This window comes from Myotis brandtii, unplaced genomic scaffold, assembly GCF_000412655.1.
Source record: "Myotis brandtii unplaced genomic scaffold, ASM41265v1 scaffold78, whole genome shotgun sequence".
Lineage (NCBI taxonomy): Eukaryota > Metazoa > Chordata > Mammalia > Chiroptera > Vespertilionidae > Myotis > Myotis brandtii.
This window is the reverse complement of record NW_005371131.1, coordinates 2,067,441-2,086,743: the sequence shown is the minus strand read 5'-3', so window position 1 is coordinate 2,086,743 and position 19,303 is coordinate 2,067,441. Positions and strand designations below refer to the sequence as shown.

Genomic DNA, 19,303 nt, shown 5'->3' with positions numbered 1-19,303 from the left:
ATGACATATGAAACGGCCTGCATGGTACCCTGCAAATAGAATGTACTCCACAAGGGGCTGCTGCCTGTTCAGGAAGCCGCCCTGAGGGGGTGGTAGTGCATTGTCAGGGCCGGGAGCACTTCGAGTTGTTAGCACGTATAGCTGTTAGCACAGGTGCTGCACAGAAACCGATGGCCATCCGGAAGGACTCTCACTGGCCCCCACCTGGCCAGCCAGGGCCCTGCAAGGCGGCCGAGGGAAGGTGACTCATAGCTTCCTGTGTGCATGGCCTCAGGAGACGGATTTGCAGACACACAGCACAGCGGATTTGCAGACGCACAGCACAGCGAGGTCTGCTTCTTGGCAAGTGAGCCTCCAGCATGCCTGATCTCACAGCACACAGGCCTGGACTCTTACTACCCTCGCTTCTCTGTCTGCAGGTCACTCGGGAGAAAAAAGGGAGTCGGGACAGAAAGGAAAAAACCTAAACCTCAAACCTGACACAAACAGCAGCTGCCCACCCAGCTCCTCTTCAGCCTCCCCCGTCCCCATCAAGAAATAACAGGTGGGGGTACGGAGGGAACTCAGCCTTTTGCCTTCACACAACCCCCCACCACCCATCCTGCTCTCCACTGTGGAACGCTCAGAGCAGGCCCCACAGGGGCAACCTTGCTGCCTCCATCTCAACTTTCTCACAAAACAGAGTCCTTCAAGGCTGCGGCTGGGGCTGGGGCAATCTCCGTAAGACAGGCGGAAAGGCAGAGGGAAGGAGGCTGGGGGCTAAAGGTTGGGGGAGACACACAGTTTCCATCACCTGCCCCCTAAGCACAGAGTAGCGACTGAGAAGAATCTGGGACAAACACGGTTGTGACCTGGGGCCCCAGCTCCCCCACCACATCTTCCTGGGCCGGCCCCAGCTGCAGGCATGTTTAGTCAGCGCTCACAAGCGGGCAAGACCGTACCTGCACGTGCTGGCAAGTCGTGAGACAAGCAGCGGCCTGAGACAAGCAGCGGCCAACACTACCATAAAAGGAAACATTCCCATCCCTCCCAGAAGGAACCGTTTTCCCAGAACTGCCTAGGCCAGGTCCCTGGGATGGCTGGAATTCCTCTAATTGTGTGAGGAGTCAGATGCTGAACAACAGGAAGCAGAGCAGCCCGCTCCCCATCCGCCCACATGTGGGTACACACACATAGGTGCACATGTACACACAGGGACATGCACAAGCTGCACATGGACATGTGTGCACCACAAGTACATGTATTAAGAGATGCACACACACAGGGCCACATGCACACAGATTCCTGCACACATTCAAATTCCAATTCCAGACCATGCACACCCCCACCCCAGCTCTTCCTCTCCTCTGACCTTTCACCTCCAATCCCTGAAGCCAAGTTAGCACTGTCAACACAGCCTAAAAGGGAAAACTCCAAAACTTTCACTTTTCACTTTAAAGAAGCCTCAATTCGCCTTGCCAGGACATGCATTTGGGCAAATGCTTGTGCAGAGGAAAACTGACGGGAGGCCTATCTTATTTCCTCAACTCTGGTCCCCAAGTCCACCTGCCTTCAATGAATGACATCCTGGCCCTTACATCCGAAAGGTCTTTCCAAGTCTTACAGTAGTTTTGGCTCTGCTATCGCGTGGCCTTACAATAACCCTGGGAGGTAGATAAGGCTGCATTGTCCCTGCTGTCAGCCTCCTCTTCTGGGCAGTGCAATGGTTAGAATTCTCAGCAGCCAGTCGGCTCTCCACCTGACTCAGTTTACTCTGCCAGACCCCTGGTGCATTCCAAGGATGCCCCTCCTTAATATTCACTCTATAATCCCTTCCTTCCCACAGGGGGTCATCTCATGGGAAGGGACACCTGAGAGTCCAGCCCACTCAGTTGTTTGGCTCAAGTCTTTATTTGGGCCCATATGAACTAACGGCTAATTTGAAAACGCCCTTCCTTCCTCCACACCAGAGGAGACAGACAAACAGACAGGAACCCTGTGGCCCAGACCAGGGGAACGCACCCCCCAGAGATAACCCCGTTCTGGGAAACAGGCTCCCTGCCGGGATAAGGCCCTCCACCTGACTTCAGAGCCTGATGGCTCCTGCCTGGCGTCCACTCGGTGGGGGTGGGGTAGAGACAGAACTATGACTCGGCAGTGGTTTTCCATGCTTTTAAAAGAAAGAGCAGCCTTTCCTCAGATAAAATCTTTCTGAATTCCCAATATGAAGAATGGGGGATAAAACCCAGAGCTGCCTGCAAGGTGGAAACAGGGTTCCTTGGAGCACACTTTGACAACCACTGGTCCTGATGTCTGGAGTAGTGACATCAAGGAGAAAGCCACTGGCCACGTGCTCCAGAGCCCTGGTTCCAACCCTCGCTCTGCACTCCCCCTCGTGATGCCCGGCCCCTGGGGCAGCACAGCACAGGTGCTCAGAAACTGTCCTTAACAGCCAAGCCCTCTGCTGCCCAGGTCCACGGGGCACTGTCCTTGGAGCAAGAAAGGTTTTAAGTTACACATTCGTGGTGAGGCCATTCCCTCTCCTGATTTTATTTTAAACCCCCAGTGCCCCAAGGCCCACTGGAGCTGAAGCACATCTCCAAATGGACAAGTGTTTCCAGGCAGCTGAGAAGGTGGGCAGAGGTGACCACAGGTATTTCACCCCAGGACCAGACTTATGCTCGGGGCCTATCGCTCACTTCCTCTGTCAGAGGAGCTGCGATTCTTGTCCATAAAAGGCCATGAGGCTCACACAGCGGTGACATCAGCCCCGACAGGAAGTACAAAAGGAAGAGAATGAGCCTGGTTCACTAACAGGCCTAGTTCACCAACAGGGGCCCGGGGCTGACTCATTGGAGGCTCACAAAGATAATGCCTCCTGAGGTTCGACCAGAGCTGCTCTCTCAGGGCTACATCTGGAAGAGCATCCTGCCTCCAAGACCCATCTTCAAGTCAACCAGGTTTCTTGAGAACAAGAAAAAATGGCACAAAGGGCAGTTTCGGGTTGGGTGATGTGCTGCCTGGGGTGAGACTGATGGGATGACTCATGACAAACGGACCTGAAACTTTCCACCACCAAGGGGTCTGTCTTTCATGAAAACTGAGAGCAGACCCCTGGGTCACTCACTGAGGGAACCCCTACTCCAAGTCACCTGGGACAGGAAGTGTCAGGCTGCCCCAGGCAAACTCCTGGACTCTAGAGTCCCTTCCCCAGAGAGCCTCTCGTGAACCCATCAGGGTCTTAATGGACCAAAGTGCATTTAAAGCATGAAGAGAACTGTGGATTCGAGCTCAGAACCTAGGGGCTGGGAAAGGCCTAGAGGACATCTGGTTCCACCATCTGCATCTAGAGGTCAGGACACCGTGTCCCGAGAAACCCAATGACTTAATCAAAGTCACGCAGGCTGGGCCAAGAACCCAAGCCTCTGGATGCCCAGTGCTTCCCCAGAGCACTCCTACAGGGCGGCACTGCGCCGCCAGCAGCCCTGCCTCCGTGCTGCCCACTCGCAGAGTGTCTCATGGGGCCTTGCAAGCTGTCTGCTACCTTCTCCGAAGCCAGCCCTAATTCATGAGCTTGGGTTACAAGCACTGGGGAAGCAGAGAAGTGTGAAAAAGCAGGTGCAAAATAATGCACATTAGCCGAGGCTGCAGGTGGGTGCCGGGCCCCGGAGGCCTGTGTCATGGAGCCTCTGGCAGCCCGCCTGCCTCGCAGTCAGCCAGCGAGAAGGCAGCCGCCGTCGGTGGCTCCCAAGCACACAACATGGTCACCGGTTATGTTCTCTCCAAGGCACAAAGGTAGGCCACGACCAGACAGATGCTCGGTCAGCAGCAACCCAAGCCGGAAGCCAGCTGAACTTGGCCCAGTGCCTCTGCCTACACGCTCCCCCAAGGTGGGGCTGTGGTGTGAACCCTGCTGAGGAGGCCCTAGTCCCCAGTTACAAGAGGCAGAGAAACCAGGCACCCTTGATAATTAGAAAGCAGCTCAAGAGACTGCTCTTGGCTTTCATTATGTCCTAGGGCGAGCAAGGCCCCAAGCAAGCCTTCTGTCAGCCAAAAGGGAACCAGCAGCTCACACAGGTGAGCTCCCAGTACACAGGCAAACCTGCCAGAAACCACTGCTGGTTGTTTATCCACCTTTCCCATGGGCGGGGCCAAGAGCGAGAATGTTCTGTGGGTTACTGCTGAGGCAGCTGATAGGTTTGTCAGGGTGGAGGGAAATTCAAAAGCCACATGTGAGTGCTGACGGCCCACAGCAAAAGCCGCCAGGACACTGGGAGGACAATGACACCTGAGGTCAGTTCTGCTCTTTAACAACACTGCCCTCGGGAAAAAGAAACACAGGCAGGAGGGACCGTGGCTGAGTCCTGTGCAGAGAGGACTAAGCCACCGACCACAGGTCTGCAGAGGGCTCAGCTCGAAGTGGGGGAGAAAGAGGAGGACAGGGGAGAAGGACAAAAGGCCATGAACAGGGAACTTACAAACACTGCCAGGCAAGGCTCAGGACAAACTTAGCTCAACGGTGGAGCAGAAACAGCCCTGCAAAGAGAACAATGGGCTTTGCGATACCCTGTTGATGAGTTGTGTCAAACTTGCTGGAGAAAATCAGGAATATGAAGATGCTTCCTGAAGAAATCAGGGGCTCTGGCTGCCCTGGAGAAGGGCAATCAAGTGAAATGAAAGGCCAGAATTTGCTCCCAGAGCATGGCTTTCTTCCTTGGCTTTCAGCTTAGACCTCTGCCCCATTGTTCTTGTGGACCAGTTCGTGTAGGAGAAACATTATCTCCATCAAGGGTCACCAAGCCCAGTTGGAATGGCATCCTGAGCCCCAATCAATACTGTTTGTTTGCCAAAGAACACCTCGGGTCCCCAGAGTTTATGACAAAGGTGGACACTGGGCCAACACCGTGGTCAAGACTACAGGAACTTTACAGAAGCCACTTCTGGAATCCTTACTCTTATCCCTGCAACTTTCAGCTCTTTTCTCTCTGTAGTTTTAGGGAATTCTTTTTCTCATCTGATAGCTTAATTCCAGAAATCAGGCAGGGGAAGGAAAGCAACCCTTTTCTCCGAACACATCACTTTCAGCCCTGACATTGTGCAACACGGCCCTACTGCAGTCTAGGAGCCAGCAATTGAGAGAACAGGAAAAACGGGCTGGTGAGCAGCATTCACCATGCAGCGCCCAGGAGGCTGAAAGCCTAAGGGGGCTTAGCCATTAGAGACTCTGCAGGTGAGCTTTTGTTGTTTGTTTTGGGGGAGCAGTAACAGAGGCATTAGGCCAAGTTTTCAACCACCCCCAAAGTTTCAGGTTCCAAGAGGGCCCTTCTTTCTTCTCTCCCACTTCAGTCGCCCAGAGCAAAGCACAGTGGACCTGTTGGGTTGGATTAAAAACAAAACAAAAAGACAAACCCAAAACTGAAGCCCTGAAAAGGATCCATTAACCACAGATCCTTCTAGAAAGAACATTTTACAGAAATAAGACTGACAGGCATGACCACATTATAATTCAGCAGCCTCATTCCAGGGGCTGGGCTTTCCTTCTGGGGGCATGACAAGCAGCCTCCCAGGTCGGCCCTAAAAGTGCCTCCTGATGCAGGCTCGGTGCGTGGGAGCGGGCCCAGGGCTGCGTGTCAGACGTCTGGGTCCCCACCAGCACATCACTTCACTGATGCTGAAGAACCGGCCTAGAGCACACATGACATTCTCCAAAAGCCCCACCACGCTCTCCTGAAGCCCCACGGAGGCCTTAGCCACACAAAGGCAAGCTCTGGGTCCGTGGACTAGATCAGACAAGTGGTGTTATCATTCACTGCAGGGAAGGCAGCTTTGACAAGCCACTTCCTGTGCGTGCTGGTACCCAGGGCCTGAACTCTTTGAGGAGAGTAAGCCACCGCCTGGAGGAAGCATCTGGCTGTCACCTTCATTAAGCAGAGGAGTGTGGACTGAAGGGACGCATGACTTGCAGGCAGGGACAGTTCAGTCCAGAAACTGCATTGCCAGACTCCTCTTGCTACCTTCTAAGGGGCACTTACCGCAGGCCAGAAGCCTTCCTTAATTCTTGCAATAACTGTGCCATTTTATTAACCCAAGAGGTAGATGGGAAAACAAGGCCCAGTCCGAGTAAGTGACACAATCGGGAAGTGACCCAAATCCAGCCCAACCCCACACTCTCTTCTCCACACCATACTTCCTGTTCACAGGCAAGCTGCTCCCTAACCCTAGGGCCCAGCAGATCCCTTTTGGTGACCTACCACAGGAGGTTATGTCATTACCAAAGCCCCTTGCTACCCCAGCACCCTCAAGGCTAAGTGGGGCGCCCCCTCTGTGCTAGACTCTCACTCTCCTCCTGTAGTTTATTTACCTGCCTCTCTGGACTGGGCCTTGGTCTCCTTCAGGCAGGGCCACGACTAGCACACAGTAGGTGCTCTGATAACACGAGGAACCATGTACAGGCACAGAACACACCCTCAGGGTGAACCGATGCTGCACATGTGGCCCAGACCTCCCTGCAGACAGTGGGCCTCTGTGTGCTGTTGGCTGGCAGGGCCGAGCCACCTGGCTGGCACATTCCTGCTTAAGTGGAGTCATCACATCTGTGGCTTCCTCAGCCGACTGGCCTGGTGAGTCTGTTCAAAGTCATGCTTTCCTATGCCTTCGAAGCATTTCCCAGCCTCTCCTCAGAGACCCTGGAAAGCAGACAGCTCCTCGGGAGCAACCCCCACCAGGGCAGAAGGAATGCAGAGAGGAGCAGGAGGGCGCTCCTCCTGCAAACCAGTGGGCCAGGAGAATTCCTCCAAACACCAGCTGGAGAAATGAGGGGCAACAGCGTCCCTGGAGGGTGGGCACAGGACGGAATCAGGAGACCCTGGGTTCTGGAGCTGACAGCCTTCGGGCCTTTGAACATGTCAGCTAACATATCTAGGCCTGTCCCTTTTCCTGTGAATTAGAAGGGTCTACTCAGATGTAAAGACAGCGCTAAAATTCTACCTTCATTGTTTACCCCAAAATGTTAGGCAACCACTGAGAGGAATGTGGACACTCACGGGGCACTTTGAGCAACTGCTTGGTGACCAACCACTTCTGGTGCAGCTTCCGCTGAGAAGCAGAGCAAAGGGTTAAAGAAATAGCTCTCCGATTCAAATTCGTTTAGGCCTGGAATGGAAGCAAACCCTGCTGCCACTCCCCCCAGAAATGCCGGGCGCTCATTAAAATACCAAAAAGCCACTGGAGGTGAGTGGCTTTCTAACTAATTAGCATAGAAGAGGGTGTTTTACCCTACTCTTACTGGGGAGATAATTGGGCTCAAGTCCAATTTTAACTAGCAAGTTCTGTAAGAACATACAGACTCATCCTCAGAGGGAGACCCCGAGGTCTGGCCCCAAAGAAAGCCAGCAGCACCAGTTCCCCACCCAGTCACACCTTTGCAGACCACTTCTGCTTCTGTCAAATTCCCCGGCACCCCCTAGTACCTGCCCCTGACAAGTTCCTATTCCCCCCTAGGGCTGATGTCTGCCCAGCAAGGGCAGCCGCACAGAGTATATGCTCTCTCACCCTCCTTCCCCTCCCGGGCTCAGACAGTTCACTTGACAGAATCCTAAGGATCGGTTCAATCCCCCAGACAGGAAGACCCATCAATGGCCACGACAACAAACGAACCAACTATGTTACCACAACTTTAATTAAGCCCAAGGCCGAGGAATTAAAGAGCAAACAAAACTGTGCCGGGCAGGTCTGGGCTGCACTATAACCACTCACTGACACACCTGCCAGCCTGCCCACAGGATCCGACCACCACGGTGTCTTTCCGGCCACCCCAGGCCTCAGCGCCCACACATTCCTCTGCGCTCTCAAGACACCTGCCGCAGTTGTGTTGGCACCAGGTGTAGGTAGCAACTTGCCTTGTTATACAGCTACAGCCACAGATCTCTGTGTCCAAACATAGCTTGTCTCTCCACTTAGACTGCCAGGGCCTCCAGGGCCAGGATAAGGTACTAAACCTCTTGATATTCTAGTACTTTCTATCTCTTATCTCCATGGCCTAATGCAGGACACCATATGCTGCCATGCCCCATCCCGTGCCCATGGCAGATAGCACTCATCTATCCCAGCATTCCTTGGCATTGAATCTTAGCTCCTTGCCAATACAGGGCTGGACAAACCACTACCCATTGATGGGAGCTGACACTCGAAGTAAAACCAATCTGCAAAGCTTATTAGTCCAATGGTTCTCCAGAAGAACATTTGGTAGCAATATCTGGGGACGTTTTTGGTTATCACAACTGGAAAGGGAGTGTGGTACTGGCATATAGTGGGTAGAGGTCAAGATGGTGCTAAACAGCCTACAATGTACAGGACAAGTATCCCACCCCCCAAAAGAGAAGTATCTGATCCCAAATGACAAGTGTGCCAAGTCTGAGAAATCCTGACTTAGGTAGAGTAGCCATATAATGATTATCATCTAAACTGACATGTTTCTGAGAGTGAAAGGGAGCGATATATTAATACTAACTCCAGGACAACAAGCACAAATCAGGGCCTACAGGCAAACCAGAGTATGTAAGAGATGAAAGACAGAGGGAGGTCCCTTGGGAGGGTCAAACAGCTAATCTCATAAAAGTCCCCAGGCAAAGCCACCAACTACCCTATTTGCCAGAATAAATGCTAGTATGTCATAAGCCACAATCAGCCGAGAGGAACTCTTTTCTACTTCTTGTGTAAAGAAAAAGCAGAAAAGGAACTGTCTAGCCGTGCCTTTTAAGATGTGAGTGGCAGAGAACAAACCTGTCCCCCCCAAAACCAGGGGGGCAGCATGTGCTAAGTCGTGCTCTCCAAAAGAGAGGAGCTCATTCTAACAGCCTGCTGACCCCGCCACTCCCTGCTGACACCCGACTTAGGGTGAGAACCCTACTCTCAGGAAGTTTCTTTACTAATGAACCATCTTGTCACAACAGGGGCAACTGCTGTTAGTTAACTTCCTCCTTGCCCCAAGAACAAGAGACCTATTGCTAATATCTTTGCAGGTCAACTGTGAACAACAAGAGGAACTTGGAAATGTCCTCAGTCAGTCAACATGGGAGCTTAAGAACTACAGCAAGTCCAAGATTAACCTGAAGGTGAGTGAAAACCTTTCAGGTTGAGGGTTAGAGAGGATGTGGACCCAGCACCTGTACACACCATTAAAAAGAAGCACTGGGACCTCAGTTCCCCATGCCCGCAAATGCATTTCCTATCCCGGGTCTCCACAAGATGAAAACACCCACCCATGGGCCCTCATAATTTGGGGCAGTTCCTCGGTTCCTATCAAGGCCATTTCCATATGACCAAGACTTCCTGGTCGGCACAAAGGAAACCTCCAGCCCCCTGCATAGTCTCTTTATTTTTTAGAATTATCTCCAACTTGTAGAGCTGACTTTTGCCCCTCCATTTTTTTTGTTGTTGTTGTTGTTGAACAAATAAACCATGAACGAATCTTTTTGGGAAGCAATTCCACAGGTTGTCGGGAAGTCCAGTCCTAAGAATGCCAACTGCTGGTGCCATGCTCTGCATCATTACATTATTCTTGTCATAACAGCAGGTCTAAAAAGGAAGAAAGCCCACTCGCTAGGACATGGTTCAAGTCTAGCATCCAAGTGTGGGAGCGTCCTGATTCGGTAGCACAGAGCTCAAGAAGACCCCAGGATGCAATTCTTGCACTTGGCCGATTAAAAGAGCCAGAAGAAAACTGACTCATAACCTCCAGAGACAGGACAGGACTCAGCTCTTCAGGAATCTCAGACTTTTCTTCCACCAGACTGCTGTAGTTAGTTAGCACTTGGAAACAAACATACTAACTTAAAGCTAAAGGGCTGGCTTCCTTGAAGAATTTTGATAGAAATGAACATAAGCCAAAGGCTAGGCCAAACTTGTTCATCATCCATAATTCATCAAGCCTGGCAATGAAACACCTTCTCCACAGCACTATGGTCTAATACAGACAAGACCCACATGCTGCCATTTTAAACCACTAAACCAGAGACAAAGTTGTTAACGTAACAAAATTCATTACTATCACTGCCTAGATTGATTACAAAGTTTAAAGAAATAAAGGATGCACATGTAATAGGACATGAAAAACCACTATCAGTATAAGATACGAGAAAAATACATATAAGATACGAGAATATAGCCTGCCTGAAAGTTGGGCTTGACTCCAAATTACAGTAAATGCACCATATGCCAGGTGCCCGGCTAAGCTCTGAGAATCAAAAGGCAAGGTGAGTCCTATCCGTGTCTAGGAGAGAAAAACAAATATGTAAACATCTAATTCAAATAAAGTATGACCAGGGCTCTTATGCAAGTCTGGCCCAGATAGCCTCCCTGAAGGGCAGTAATGCTTCAGTCGTGTCTTTAACAAAAGAACAGGGACTTGCCAGGCATTGCGGGCACAGGGAACGGGTAAGGCGGTTTGATAAAAGGAGTCCCAGGTAGCTGGGAAGCTGGAGAGGTGGGCAGGAGGCCAATCACAGAGGGCACTGTGTGCTGCTAGAGGGTTTGAGTATAATCCTGGGGGCAATGAGGAGTCTTTTCAAGATTTTTCAAGATTTCTAGTTGAGATTTGATCAGATTTGCATTTTAGGAAGATGACCCTCTGGTAGAAACACAAGAAACAGGGCTCTATTGAGAGTGCAGGTTAAGAAGCCATTGAAATCATGCAGACAAAAAATCGTGAGGGTCTGAACTAAGGCCAGGACCATGTGGATAAGAGGTCTTGAAAAGAGAGAAAATCTACAGAGAGTGCGAATGACTTGGAAAAGAGGTGAGAAAGAGAGGTGAGAAAGAGCCAGGTTCCAGGCTTGGATGAATGGCTGAATGGAGAAATGGCAGCTGGGAGCACATGGGGATCAGATGATAGTGCCAGTCCTCAGCCAGAAAGTGATGGAGAATCTATTTGAGTCAATGCGGCCATCATCCAGAGGAATACGTGGAGGGAGTGAGCGGACAAGACCTTGAGGAGCATCAATGTGTGAGGAAGGGGGAGTAACAGGAAAGAACCACACAGATGGGGAGGGCAAAGATAAGGGGAACCAGAGAGAGGGTCACAGGAAGGAAGGCTTTCGAAAGGGAGTGGTCAAGATTGTCCAATGCTGGGGAGAGGGTAAGTAAAATAAGAACTCATGAGTACAATGGATTTCCCAACACAGAAGTAAGGGTGACCTTTGTGGGACAGTCTTGAGAAGTGGTGGGGCCAGATATCACAGATACTTCCTCTAAACAACTCCGCTATGGACCTGGCCGAGTGGCTCAGTTGGTTTCGAGCATCGTCCCATACACCAAAAGGCTGAGGGTTCAATTCCCGGTCAGGGCACATACACAGGCTGTGCATTCAATCCCTGGTGGGGAGCGTATAGGAGGCAGCCAATTGATGTTCCACTCTCACATAGATGTTTCTCTCTCTCCCTCCTCTCCCTTCCTCCTCTCTCTCTAAATATATATCAGGTGAGAATTGGGGGGAAATAAAAAACAACTCCACTGTGATGGGACAGAGAGAGTAGAGAAAAGCTAGAGTGGGGTTCAGAATTCAGAAGAGGCTTTGTGTCTGTTTTTCTGTTTGTTTGTTTGTTTTTAATGTGAAAAGCCTTGTGGGCATAATGGTTGTTACACTTACACCCAGTCTCACACTGGGTGTGCTGGTGGGGACCCAGTCTCACACCTTCCAGTGGGGACCTCCTTGGTCACAGAAGCCAGTTTTCTGAGCTCCTCACGTCTTTATGTTGTTCTCATTACAAGTGTGGAAAAGCATGTTTCCACACTGTGAGGAAATGAGAAAGAGGTGAAAAACAAGGAAAGGCAGTAACTGGTAGGAGAAGGAGTCCAGAGTGAAAGGACAGATGCAGGAGCTTTTGACAAAAATGAGAAACCGGGAAAAGCTTCTAGGACTTTCTATCAACATATAAACATGTCCTTTGATAGCCATTGGTCTTGACTCTCACACAATGGCTTACAGACCTCCACAACACACAGCCCCATCACCACTGATCCAGCCACTAGATCACCGTCACTAGTGAGTGAGCACCTGCAAAGGTGTCAACAAGGCTGCAGGGGAAGACAGCCCCTGGGAGGCGGCGGCACTCACCTTGCATCATACTCCTGTAGGCAGAGTCTGTGATGGCGTAGATGTGAGGGGGCATCTCGTGCCTCTTCTTGCCTTTATACATCTCCACAATCTCTTCAGAATAGATGGGCAGGTTCTTATAAGGATTGATGACCACACAGAACAGGCCTGAATAGGTCTAAAGAAAAGAGCAGCAAATAGGAATGGGTTAGGAAGTCTCCTCAGTGGTGCGCAAACTTGTGGCAAAGATCTGCTGCCTCCGAGGCCGCCATGGTGGCCTGAGTGACAGCACTCCCTGGGACCCTTGCTCTCTGGGCTCAGCAGACCTGCTGCACATGTGGGCACACCAGCACCATCTGCTCTTTTGGTGAGGGTCCTCCCTCAGTGGCATGACTGCTGCAGGCTTTGCACATCAGTGAGTGTGTCCATCAGAAAAGAACTGTGGCAAGTTTCACAGAGAGCAGAAATCCAGTTACAAAACTCAGGTCCAAGGACAAAAAGAGATGTGTTTGTCGTTGTGAGATGCACAAAGAGAAAAGCATTCAGCTGTAGCGAGCAAACTGTGTAGAAACACAAATTATTCTACCCTGAAGGCCTCTCAGAGATAGTTAAGCCTAAACTTTCCTAGCACTGGGAAGAACTCACTATGTTCCTCAACCAACTAGATCTTTTGTGGGCTAGTAGATCATGGACAGATACTTCCCTCCCTGGAAACTTCTGGAGACATTCACATGAAAACCTCTCAAAAACCTAGACCACTTTCATGTCGCCTGTGAGCCTTCTCCAAGACCCTGGTCTTCTGTTAAAGGGAATCCAATTAGTCAATAGCCTTAATGTGAGGCACCCAAAAATACACTCAGTACTCTAAGTCTGACTTGACCAGGTTAAAATTAGACCCTGGAGTCATGTGTCCTGAGTTCAAGTCCCAACAAGGGCAAGTTTCTTAACTTCTCTCTCCCTCCATGTCTCAATCTGTAAAATGGGGATGGAAGAAGGTGGGTGAAGCAAGGCCTAGATGCCATGATTCACACACGCCTGCAGTCCTAGGTAGTTAATGACAGAGCTAGGAGCGGACCCAGTCTCACACCTTCCAGTGGGGACCTCCTTGGTCACAGAAGCCAGTTTTCTGAGCTCCTCACGTCTTTATGTTGTTCTCATTACAAGCGGCCTCCACCCTCACTGTCCACAGTTTTGCTCCTTGATCCAACAGCAGCCAACGTCTGAGGGTTGCACTATGGGTTAACCCAGCCCCTTGCAACCCTACCTTCTCTAATCCCACCAAAACTGAAGCTGGATCTTGTGGTTGAACCCACAGACAGGATCCACCCAGGAACCAGTCATGAGGACAATGGCTCTACCCAGCGTTGGCGAAAGGCTACAGCACTCGGATGCTCCAAGCAGAAGTTAGACTGAAAGCAGAACTCCAGAGGGACCCACTAACCATACACTGTTCTGCATGCAGAAGAGCAGCTGAGTTTGGACATGAACAAGTGGGTCTGCCTGCCTCTTCTGTCTGGAGGGCACACAGAGCCCTCAATTTCCTTTTTTCCTGGGATAATCAGTCATTTGTTTTCTCTCCAACTACTCTTGTCACTAGGGACCAGGAAAGCTCTGAAGCAAAGAAGTCTGAATGTGGTGCTGGCAACCTGAGGGTTGGGTATTATGGGAAGACAGGAGTGCAGCCGGGACTCCTGTTTCCCCTCCCTGTGACTAGTGGGTGGGGATGAGATAGAGGCCAGAGAGCAGCAAGGTCATCCCAGAAGCTCAGAAACAATTGAGCTTTGTTCCTGGGTTTGAGAAAACCCACACTCTAGGAAATCCAGCCCGATGAAAGTGAAGGACACATGGCCACACATTTAGGGCGTGCCACGGAGCCAGATGTTTGGGAACAGCTGATGGTGACAGCAGAGGGGCTAGGGGTTACTAGGACAAGTCTTCCTGACAGCTGGGTGGGCAGATGGTCCTGTGGAGAGTTCGATGGGGCCTCAAAGTTCTCTGGGCTAATCCCACGAAATCAGTGGATTTGATCAAACTGAGCCCTGGGGAATGAGCACAGCAGCTCAGGTGGGAGGAAGGAGGCTCGGCTGCAAGCCACTCTCTCTGGATGCTCATGGAGGCGCAGACACTGAGCAAAGTGGCTTTGCTCCCACATGGGCCACGCCAGGAAGCTGCTCCATTCACGGGCCACAGAGGCTCTTTGTGCCTGACCGCCCCCTATCCCAGAGCCTCACCCCCCGAAGAAACAGACAGAGCAGCTGTGGTGCAGAATTAGCCACACCGCCCACAAGGCCAGGCAAACATGCTGCACAAAGGCTCCCGGTGTCGCAATTTGGAATGTTGTGTGCAGAGAGGTGGACTGTAAATGGGGGGGAGGGGGTGGCCACCCCCACCCAGGCAGCCACCCCAAGTGGCTTTGATCTCGCCACAGTTCTGCACCTGCTGGGGTCTTCATTAGGGCAATGCAGCGACAATCAACTTCCTTTCTGGTGACAACACTTAGGAGGAGGAGGCTGGTCTGAGGCAAGAGGAACTACACACGGGAGGTGACAGCAAAGGAACAAAAATGAGAATTTGTGCCTCCAGCCAGAGAGTTCTAGAGAAAAAGCTCAGGTCCTACCCACCTTGCCCGCCTACTGAGTAAACCCACACTTTAGAGGAAAGATGAAGCAACTAACATTGACTGCACTTTAACAAGTAATACCCCTAGATGAAGCAGGGAAAGGCCATTCGCAGCCGGCTGGTATAGGCAACTGCATGCAGGCCTCCGGCTTGTTTCATACTCGGCAAATCACTAACGGGACCCAAGATGAACAGTGACACCAGTAAAAGTCCAAGCGGAGGGAGACTTTAAGGTCCCTTTCGTTTTGCAGGTCACTAATTCTGAATTTCAGCAGTTAATATCGCGAGGGGCAGGGGCTTTTCAATTTGGTCCAGACAATATTCTCACCAAGAAACAGAGAAATATCTGGGTGGAGAGTCAGGAAACCGAAGTTCCAGTCTCAGCCCTGCCAATGCCTCGCTGTGTGACTCTGAGCTAACCCCTTGCCCTTTCTGGGCCTTACCTCTTCCCACCTATCATATAAGAAGGTTGGACTAAGCTGGCCTATACAGAAGGACTTTTCCCGGTAGGCAGTTCTGTGTGTCTCCTCACTGACAGGTCCTTGACTAATCAAGCTCATCCCCATAGGGTGGTCATCAACAGCAGGAATGAGGACCTCATGACCACAGACCAGCTTTGTGATTAGCAAGGCAATGCAGTCCTGGCACACGGTCTAGCCCAGTCAGGACTTCTGGGCAATCCAAAATGGCCCGTGCACACTGCAGGGCACTCAGAAGTACCAGTCGTGTGGGGTAAGGGTAGTGCCCTGGGGAAACATGTGCTGAAGTCACTGTGAAATTGCACAGGAAATGGCTGGCTCTTTGGGAGTCTCTCACCCTCCCTGTAACAGGATGAGCCCAGTGTCTCCTCTATGATACACATGATCATGGGCAAACCCCTCAGGCCGAGACTCAGTTTTCCCAACTATAAAATGAGAAGCTTGTAATGATCTAAATGTTTTCTTCCTCCAACTCAAAAAAATGTTGAGAACTGTTTTATTCAGCTCCAAGGCCAAGAAGGCCAAGGTGAATACAACAGCATAATTAAATAAAGAGCTATTTTAGGAATAATAAGAACCAGATATTTCTTCCCTACTGGAGACAAGACCAGAAGGAAATATCTTTAAACTGAACAGAAAAAATTGGGATGGATCTGAGAAAGAACTCTGTGACCCTAGGGCCAAAGGAGCTTGGAGAGTATTACCAAGGGAATGAGTAAATGCTCATCTCTTGACGTTTTCTACAGGGGTGATGAGCTGCCGTTCTGCAAATATAACCCTACTAGCTGGAGGAAAGAGAAAAGACCGCCCTGTCTTTTGCATGCTGTGGGCCTTTGTACATGCTGTTCTCTGCACTGTAAGCCTAGCATGGGACCAGCCTAAAGTGTTGGATGAACTAGGAATCCAAGCCTGCCTCTTGGTAGCTTGCCTCTCTGCTCAAAGCACACTCCTTAGGGAAGCAAGCCACACTGACAGATGTGAGGGGGGAGGCAGGAAGGGACCAGGTGGTGCAGGAGGAACAAGTGAGAAACCAGGGCACGCATTCCCCTCCTTGAGAAGGAACTGATCACACTGGCCCTTCCTATCTCCACCAAGGCCAGTGCGTGAGCGTACCTCACACATGTCACATCCTCCCTACACCGACCTAAGCCAGGCTTCCTGTTGTGGTTTTGGCTATGCAGAGGAGAGATAAAAGTCACGCTATGAGAACATTCCATTAGGATGTTCAGATACTGAAGTTCAAGGATGCTACCCCAACATTCCTTCAAACCCCCTTCTCTCCCAGAGAGCCAGCGCCCAGGATCTTGGTTGGGGGGCGTGGGGGGGGGGAGCAGACCTAGAGCCCCCTGCCTCAGAGCTGGGCCCACTTACATAGATGAGCCCTGAGTAGTAACGCTCCTTGAGGTTGTGCAGCACCGAGGCTTCGTTGAGGCACGTGAGCTCCGCCATGTCCTCCACCTTGGAGAACTTGGGCGGGTTCATCTTCTGGATGTCATCCTTGTTCACCTTCACCTTCTTCCCATTCTCCACCAGCTCCACAATGGCCTCATCGCCCACCTCTTCCTTGAGGCTGGCGGGCTCAAAGCCATTCTTGTCAGAAGGCACCCATACCAGCTTCTTGGCAGCCCAGTCAGCCTGGGCCAAGGGGTTATTGATGAAGTTTTTATCCACATAGAGATACTTATCAGCAGCTTGCTGCGCCATGGTGACTTACAGCCAGGACCTGAGGGAGAAAAAAAGGACAAACGTTAGATATAACTACATTAGCCACACAAGAATTGCTAACATGCACCTCTTATCTTTGCAAACTAGATAGCATTATAGTGCAGTAAAACTCTATATAACCAGGCTGCACAATTTGCCAAAATTTCCTTGCTTCTACTTTTGGGAGAAAGATGTACATCGTTGAGAAAACAAGGTAATATCAGGGATGTTGTAAGAAATTAATAGTAAGGTATATTCTAGGATTGATACACAATCAACTAATCTATAAACAACTATTATGCCACATGACGAGCACTAAGAGTCTCAAAGATAGATGCAGTTATAGTCACTCTGCCATGCCTATAAAGGCAGGAAAATGACCACACAATTTAAGAGAACTTCCAACAAAAACAGGTTCCTAAATAGCCAAAAAATGGGTAATTGACTACAATTACACACAGTGGAAATTTCCAGTTTTAAAAACTTTTTCTTATTTCACAGAGTCAACCAAAAGAAAATAAAACACCAATATGTTGCCCTAACCGGTTTGGCTCAGTGGGTAGAGCATCGGCCTGCGGACTCAAGGGTCCCAGGTTCGATTCCGGTCAAGGGCATGTACTTGGTTGCGGGCACATACCCAGTAGGGAGTGTGCAGGAGGCAACTGATTGATGTTTCTCTCTCATCGATGTTTCTAACACTCTATCCCTCTCCCTTCCTCTCTGTAAAAAATCAATAAAATATATATTTTTAAAAAAACACCAATATGTTGCCAATACATTTTAATTCCATCTTGACAATAAAGCCCAAAGAAATGCGGCGAGAAGAAAAGAAGCCAGTGCTTCCCTTTCTGAGGCACCAGTGTGCAAAGGCAACCCTCACAATTAAGGGCCAGAAGAACGTAAGCACATGTGCGTTTGCCTGTTTCGAAACTCATTTGCAAAATAAAGATGATGAAATAATAACCCCTTACACCTGTGTGGTTTTATTGTTCATAAAGCGCTTTCACCTATATTTTGCTATCTGGAGAGATCCTTGTCATAATAACCCTGTGAGATTGGTAAGGTACGTGTTATTATCCCATTTCACAGATGAGGAAACAAAAGCTCCTGGAGGTAAGGGCGTTGTGCAGAGTCACCCAGGAAGAACTCCCGACTCCTGGTCCGTGGCCTTTCCACAGTGGCAACCACAGAACTGCTTCCTATTCAAAGGCTCAGGCTCGGATCAGCTCAGAGAACAGCTGCTCTGAGTGAACCAAAAGCAGGACTGAGAAACCCCAGTCAACAGAGCCAGCCATGCCACCGGAGGAACCACCCAGAAGCCCACTGCCTGCTCAAACACAGGCAGGCTTTTCCCTACAAGATCAAGGTCCCCAGCCCAGGCACCGGAAGCCAGGAGGACCCCAGATCCAAATACAGAGTCACACAGGCTTTCATGCTTCCAGATTCCAAAAGGGACTTGGATGCCAAGGAAGCTGGAAGGTTGGGAGGGAGAAAACAAAAGGAAAAGTCTGGGCTGCCCAGGCCTTCTTATCTGGGCTCATTAAATGGTTTCCAGATCAAGGCTAAAGGGCTCCCTTGGACTCACTCCAGGAGGGGCTGTTTTCCAGGAAATCTGCTGGTTCCCCCCAACAGGCAAGTCCAGGGAGCAGAGCCTGGCAGCCTCCCCAGCTCCCCCAGCTGGTGGCTTGGTTTACATTCTCAGCACAAGCAAACCCTGGAAGCCCCTCTCTGGGGACCAGGGGCGCCATCCACCTGCAAGGACCACCCCCCAAGAGAAGGCAGGGCCCAGGGTTAGGCAGCAGCAAACAAGGCATGAACGGAACAGCTATAAACCACCTGGCCAGCTCTAATCTTCCCTGTGGGTCTGGGGTCTAGGCAGGTGGCAGCTTACTTCCAGCTGTCCTTGCTTCCACACTGGCCAGTCCATTCGAGCAATCGAAGGCTTCTCTCCGCCAGCATAAATACCAGCTGTCATCTGCCTGTCTGCTGTTTATCTGACCACTGGCCAGTTGGCCTCTCCAAAGTCTCAGGATCCCGGCTCCCCAAACCAGTCTCCCCATTGTGTCACTGCCCTGCTCAGGAACTTGCAATGACTGCCGAGCACAGGGTCTCAAGGGCTGCTGGTTCTCAATCTTTTTGCAAACTGCAAACCCATAAAAGGTAAGACAATCTCCCATCAAAATGCAAAAAGGGAGTCACCTGAACTTTGTCTCCTCCTAAATCCTAAATCTGCTGCTGGTTAAGAGTTCACTGACCCAGCCCAGTGAAACCTGAGGATATACTACACCCTTTACAAGATCCCTCTCCAAGAGAAGGAGGGAAAGGGACCGTCATTAAGTATGTAGATACTACCAACATCAAGTTCTGTTTATTCCCAACCTCACTTAACCATCAAGCACCAAAAAAGAGCTTTTATTATCCCCAATTTATA

At 50.5% G+C, this 19,303-nt stretch overlaps 1 protein-coding gene across 2 annotated transcripts in view; it reads right to left on the bottom strand.

Moving 5' to 3' along the window:
• Nucleotides 1-16,918, bottom strand: part of MYH9 (myosin, heavy chain 9, non-muscle) — a 58,579-nt gene extending 41,661 nt beyond the window's left edge. For both annotated transcript variants that reach the window (XM_014530810.1, XM_005883246.2), the window contains exons 1-2: nucleotides 16,540-16,918; nucleotides 12,092-12,248 (exon numbers count right to left, since the gene is read on the bottom strand). In XM_014530810.1, coding sequence (XP_014386296.1) covers nucleotides 12,092-12,248; nucleotides 16,540-16,872 — 490 coding nt within the window. In that variant the 5' untranslated portion in view covers nucleotides 16,873-16,918. The remainder of the gene's footprint in view (nucleotides 1-12,091; nucleotides 12,249-16,539) is intronic.
• Between the last annotated feature and the right edge of the window lie 2,385 nt (nucleotides 16,919-19,303).